The sequence below is a fragment of the Gobio gobio genome, assembly GCF_949357685.1.
Source record: "Gobio gobio genome assembly, chromosome: 16".
In the NCBI taxonomy this organism is placed as follows: Eukaryota; Metazoa; Chordata; class Actinopteri; order Cypriniformes; family Gobionidae; genus Gobio; species Gobio gobio.
Genome location: NC_137109.1, coordinates 11792856 through 11799536, shown reverse-complemented (window position 1 = coordinate 11799536; position 6681 = coordinate 11792856). Strand labels below are relative to the sequence as shown.

Here is a 6681-nt window from a genome sequence, read left to right as displayed (position 1 = left end):
TGTTATTTAGCTTTGCTGTAATTTTACTATAGTATTTTTTCATGTGGGAATGTACTGTCACATACGAGCGTTCATATTTACGATTATATTTGGCTAATCGCCATTAGTAAATTTTTGCGATTCATAATTACTTCACAAAACATCGCTCTTGAAGCATAAACATAATTAACAGAAAGAAAAAAAACTTACTGTGTACGACTCGTCACTTGCCATTGAAAGCTCCTTGTAGCACCCTACGTTCTGGCAACCTCGAGTCAGGGGGAGGGGGAGAGGGGATACACCGCTCTACAGTCATTTGAAAGTGATTGCAGTACCAGTTTTGGCCACAGTCCTACATACAGCTCCTTTAACAAATGCAGAATGTTTCCTGTGATGGGTAGGTTTATAGGGGTAGTTTAGGGGTACAAACAGTACAAACCTGTGTGTGCTGTTTGGTCAACTCTTCATTCTTTTTGAGGCAGGAATTGATGTATTTTGCTGCTAGTGAAATGCAGTCTCTACTTTCGCCAAGTAAATATTGAGCTTGTGCATAATTTTTCAACATTTTGAAATTGGAACAAAAAAATTCACATTTGGGAAAGAAGTGTTTTCGAATGTCATTATAATTAGGGAAGTAGTTATGAAGTGCAGCTCTGTTTCTATTTCTCCTTGGCTGCAGTACAGGCAAAACCTACTCCCTCTGGGCAGCCAATTCTGTCTGTATCTGCCCTTCTATATGCCCAGGCTGTGGTCTCTCTCTCTCTCTCTCTCTCTCTCTCTCTCTCTCTCTCTCTCTCTCTCTCTCTCTCTCTCTCTCTCTCTCTCTCTCTCTTTCTCTCTCTCTCTCTCTTTCCATGTCTCATGAGTCTCAGGTCCAGTAAACAAAAGATTGAGTTCAGACAGGCTGAAGGTCAGGATCCTCTCTTCATTCTCTCTCTCTGCAGACATGAACATGAACTGACTGGATCCGATAGAAACAGTATAACCTCATTCATCACACACTCACTCAACGAGAGGAAGATATTACAAACAGTCACATGTAGGCCTTATTCTGGTTTTACTCTCAATGATGTGGCTTGGAGCGAAAAAAATAGTTTGCATAATTAGTAATTGCACCTAATTTAGAAATCCTTCCCACTTCCTGCTTCAAAAATATGATAAGCACTTTTACACTGTTTTAGGACGTGAACCTGAAAGTTTTTCTTCTTTTTACACCTTTCTCTTAGTTTCACTGTCTTTTTTAGATGTAGACCTATTTTAGCGCAAACATCATCTGCCTTCCCCCGTGTGAGGAAACTTCCTCTTTTCTCTATTATGTGGTCAGATATTTCCTCATGTGTCAGTCCAGAGCGAGTCTCGCTGTGAGGAGCTTCATGAGAGCCAGAACACAGACGGACAGAAGTCCAGACACTCATCTGAAGCTGCATCCACACTCTTCTGCTGCGATTCTGGAAACTGGGCTTTAGAGAAATGATGTTCATCTTTGGACTGATGCTGCTGCTGCTGCAAACTGCTGAATGTGAGTCAACTTTATGATGCTGTTCGATCACATGAATCTCTGAAATAAAAACACTCTAATATTACATTTTCAAAACAGTCTGCAGTGATCTATTGTTTCTGATCTTGTTAACAGTGTGAATTTGTGGAGTAATACAAAATGTGAAAGGAAGTGTGTGTTTCTTTCGTGTCCATTGTGCTAACAAGCTTCAGTATTTTCAAAATGTATTTATGTATTTAATTATTTTAAATGTATAATATGGGGATTCATTGCTCCATTAAGATGTCATTAAGATCAAGACATTATAATAAAAGCAAGAAATGTCTCAGTTTAACGCGACTGAACAGAAAGACATTCTGCATTATCAGAACATCTTGTTAACATGCATAAGCGTTTTAGAAGAAACTATGTAGACTGTGAAAGCATGATCATTTTAATACAAATCTAAATTTGCTTTTTGACTGAGGCCATATACAGTTTTACTTTAACATTGTCATTTATTTTGCTTTACACTCCAAACCAAGTTAAATATATCCAGTAATATGGTTATGTTCAGTAATTCAGTAGGAGACACTGTTTCCTTAGAGAAAAGAGTTGAGCGTTTGTGTTTATGATGCAGATGAGCATCACTTCAGACGAGCTGAGGTCAGATGTTTTACAGTTTTTTCTAAATGCTTAAGCAATTTTTTTGTAACTATTGGCTATTTTTGCAAAACTCTACACACAAATAAGAAAACCTTTCACCCAATTATCAAAACATTGTAGTTCTCTTGCAAAAGCAAACACAGCTAGATTAACTCTTCACACCTTCGTAAAAATGGTGTTTTCGTATCAAACAGTAAACACAAGCCATCATCTACTAAGCACACAATGTGCCAACTACACACTGATGGTATGAATACAAAACACATCTGGCTTTTGCTTTCTCTGTGTACAGATGTCAATTTGAGGACATACTTTTGTCATAGTGTCATGTAAACATACAAGGATCCAAACTTCAAGTATTGCAGTTTATTCACAATCATCAAAACCAAGACAAAGTCAGAACACAAAATAGTAATTTCACAAAAAAAAAAAAAACAACAAAAAAACAATCAGCCTACATCATGTCGTCTTTCTGGGTCCGGCCACAAAATTTCGTCCACATCGCATGCGATATCCTCCAGTCCAAGGCACCGGTGAAAATATTTCCTTGAATGCTGTATCCAGGCCTGACATGATGCCTGGTCAATATCTCCACATGCCTCCTCCATTGCCTGTAAAAGGGCTACCTGTTGATGGGCTGATTGCAAAGTGAACTAATTATCTAAAACAGTTTTCACATGTGAAAGTGTGCCAGACAGTTGGCAAAATAGTGTTAATGATAGCCATACATGTGTATAATTTTGCTAGGAGTGAGTTGGAAATTTGGTAATTGAGTGTAAGCAGTGAGTTGTGTTTAAAGTTCTGCAAAAAGAGTGTTGTGCAGTGAATTGTGCCTACAGTTTTGCAAAGTGTGTGTTACAAAATTGCAAACTGAGTGCAAAGCAGTGTTTGTGCTTTTAGTTTTGCAAACTCAGTGAGTGGTTTTGCTATACGTATTAATAGTTTTAGAAATTGTGCTACAAGAATCACGATTAGCGCTTAAGCATTCAGAAAAAACTGTAATGAGATCAGATCAAGAGTTTGATGCCTTTCTTCTTTAATTCTGTGAATGTTTGGGTAATTTGTGTCTTTTTAATTCTAATCATTTTAATTTGATGGATGTTGATACATTTCTGTGTGTGTGTGTGTGTGTGTGTGTGTGTGTGTGTGTGTGTGTGTGTGTGTGTGTGTGTGTGTGTGTGTGTGTGTGTGTGTGTGTGTGTGTGTGTGTGTGTGTGTGTGTGTGTGTGTGTGTGTGTGTGTGTGTGTGTGTGTGTGTGTGTGTGTGTGTGTGTGTGTGTGTGTGTGTGTGTGTGTGTGTGTGTGTGTGTGTGTGTGTGTGTGTGTGTGTGTGTGTGTGTGTGTGTGTGTTTTGTTCTTCAGGTCTGGAGTTTAACTGCAGGTTTAATCAGGCAGATCCCTGTTACGCAGCTCTGGGACACACACTCAAACTGTCGATGGTGGATGCTGCTAGTAAATATGACCTGAAGATAGTGAAGAGAATAAACAACAACACAGATGATCCAGTTTGTAGAGTAAAGACTGACAGGAAGATGGCGAATCAATGTGGTCTTTTTAATAACAGATCTGAAGTGAAAGTCATTAATGGGACTCTGATAATAAACCCTGTGCTCAGAGCAGATTCAGGGATTTACACTTTAGAACTCGAAGGCTCAGACGGCGGAGTAACATATACACATCTTCAAGTGAATGTTGAAGGTACAGTAACTCTCTCATCAGACTCTTTACTTACAATCTCATGATCTCCAAAGATCTCACTCTCATGAAATTAATCAGTGGAATCTCTGTGAAGGTTATTCATTTTTATTATTATTATTTAATTTAAAACGCATCTGCACTTTCCATGTACTAAGACTATTTTCATAATTTAAAACTTCTGTTTCAATGTAGTATGTGAAAGCATTTCAAACTGTAATTTGCTACATTGCTTTACATTGTTTTTTTTTGTTTTTTGTTTTTGTTTTTTTGCTTGTTTATGCTTGTTTAACCCTTGTTATGTTTAATTCAATAATGTCCAGATTTCATCTCAGCAATAAACTTGTTTAGAAATGTCTTGAATTTGACTCTGGTTACATAAAGAGTTGTGTGACTGTACTGTCATGTGTCCCTCCCTCCAGTTCCTATTGGCTCAGTGGAAGTGTCAATCAGCTGCTCCTCCAATGGGGTGAAGTCAGTGTCCTGCTCCTCTGATGGGGATCAGCTCATCTACAGCTGGACTCTGAATGGAGATCCACTGAAGGATGGAAACACCAACATTGAGCTGAATGAGACGACTGATGGAGAGATCAGCTGCAGTGTGCAGAACAACGTCAGTCGCGAACAGAAGAACATTAGTGTAAAACACTGTCCTGGTGAGCTTTTAATACATGAATGTCCATGTATTTGCTAAACAACAGCAACAGCAACAAGAGTGATGCAGATGATGAATCTTACAAAACCTGTCAAGAAAGTCAATCACATTTCACCCCAAAATAAAAAAAATTATGTTTTTTTGCATTGTGACATAACTAAATGTTATTCATTGTAATGTGCCAAAATAATTTTTTTTGCAAACACAATCATTCATAATGATAATTGTTATTTGATTCTTATTACTGTAATTGCATATGATACATTTTGAGTAAAATTATGATTTTATTTACTAGCCTATAATATATAATTATAGTTACAGTAATGAGAATTAAAAAAAAAATCTTGTTTTGGGGGGTAAATTTCACAATACAAATTGGTTTAATGTCCCTAGAAACAGGCAGTGAAACAAAATATGACTTACTATTTACAGTTTCGCTTTTGATTTTAAAGTAAAATGTGACCTTGAAAGGTTTTCTGAGATTCAGACAAATTGATTCCCTTAATTGACCAATTCATTTTCAAAATGATTACTCAGCAGTAATTTGTCATTTGTGTTGACCTGTTTTCGGTTAATTGGTTGATAGCGAGAATGCAGGTGATTCTGCAGTGATGTTTTATTACAGGATCAACCACTGCAGCTGTGACCTCTACACTGTCCAGTAGCACACCGAAAGCAAAACATGGTACGAGTTTTTCATCAGCTGGTATGAATCTCCCCCTCACTACGAGCTCTGGAAAAATTTCTTCATGGATATGTGAGTGTTGAGCTACAGCACATTCTGCAAAATACAAATAAACCTAATAATAATGATGTCAGTGAGAGGGGCCACAGGCTGTTCTGTAGATACAATTATTTTTTAACTAATTTAGTTTTAATTTAGTTTTTAACTAATTGCTGTTAATTGCATTTAGTTGTTAAAAGTTTTTAAATTTTTGTTGCTGTTGCTGTTGCTGTTGCAGTTGATTTGAATTAACTTTTGGAATCAGTATTGGAGTTTGTTTTAAATTACCTTGTGTTTCTTTCTTTCATAGTTTCAAGTCTCGGTCATGCCTCTCTGATTGCTTTGGGCTGTGTTACGCTAATCCTGATTCTGCTGTTCATCACTGCATGTCACTTTTACAAGAGGAAACAGCTCAAGTCAACACCAGGTCGGTTCATTTTAAATATGTAGTTAGTACAGTATGGTTAAAATGTAATGCTGTAGCTGCAAATGCAAGGAGTAATTACAGAGCCAAACGCATCGGTTAAGTAAGGAATAATTGATTCCGGGCCGTTGAATTATTAGAAAAATAATGCACACAAGAGGTGGTAATGCGGTCTTGATGCAAATGATTCTAATAATTCAACAGCCCGGAGTCAATTATTCCGCTTATGGTTACCACACCTCAAAACATTGTTCAGATTATTTATTTCAAGACATTTGACAGGTTTTGACGTTAAAACGCTCAGAATGTGTGCTGGAGTAATTTCTTATGCATACAAACCCAATACTCCGTTGCTCATTCTAAAAGAAGACTTCCAATGCAAAAGCCTCTAAAAGCCACCGCGGTCAAAAATTAGATAATGGTACTGAGTGAATGCTCTCCTCACGTTCATCAAATACTTTCACTTCAAACCCACTAAATCCCAGCCTCAGCCCATTCAGAAGTACTGGTTCTTATGAAGAAACCTATACATACACTAAAAAAATTGTGCTATAAGGCACTAAAAGTGGTTCTTGGCTCGTAATCATAGGGGAACCTCTTTTGGTGCTATAGCACCATATCTTAACAGGTTTTGTATATGGTAGCGGTGCTATATAGCATCTCAGTCATCCCAAAGAACCCCTGAAGAACCACTGAAGCATGGTTCCCCTATGATTATGAGCCAAAGAACCACTTTTAGTACTATATAGCACCATTTTTTTTAGAGTGTAGGAGCCTGACAAAAATGCAAATTTGAAAGAAAAACGTCAAATGGACTTTTGCATCTGAAGTCTTCAAAACGTCATTTTAGAGCTAGTACTGGAGGCTTCAGCCATTGATAGCAGACAAATGCAGTTATTAATGCAGTTATTAGAAAGAGAGAGAGAGAGAGAGAGAGAGAGAGAGAGAGAGAGAGAGAGAGAGAGAGAGAGAGAGAGAGAGAGAGAGAGAGAGAGAGAGAGAGAGAGAGAGAGCGTATGTAAATGACCTTAGTCTGTGCGTCTCTTTCAAGTGTTCGGCAG

The 6681-nt window shown here is 37.6% G+C and overlaps 1 protein-coding gene across 6 annotated transcripts in view; it reads left to right on the top strand.

The window, feature by feature from the left end:
- The first annotated feature begins 1302 nt into the window (after positions 1 to 1302).
- Positions 1303 to 6681, top strand: part of LOC307140174 (uncharacterized protein) — a 66188-nt gene continuing 60809 nt past the window's right edge. For 3 of the 6 annotated variants that reach the window (XR_013818208.1, XR_013818209.1, XM_079839456.1), the window contains exons 1-5: positions 1321 to 1498; positions 3485 to 3820; positions 4240 to 4473; positions 5098 to 5229; positions 5507 to 5623. Coding sequence is in view for 3 of the 6 variants with exons in the window: in XM_079839456.1 (XP_079695582.1) it covers positions 1450 to 1498; positions 3485 to 3820; positions 4240 to 4473; positions 5098 to 5229; positions 5507 to 5623 (868 nt within the window). In the remaining 3 variants the exon portion in view is untranslated. Of the gene's footprint in view, positions 1499 to 3484; positions 3821 to 4239; positions 4474 to 5097; positions 5230 to 5506; positions 5624 to 6681 lie in introns of all 6 variants that reach the window. The other 3 variants (XM_079839457.1, XM_079839458.1, XR_013818207.1) reach the window with 3 other exon arrangements.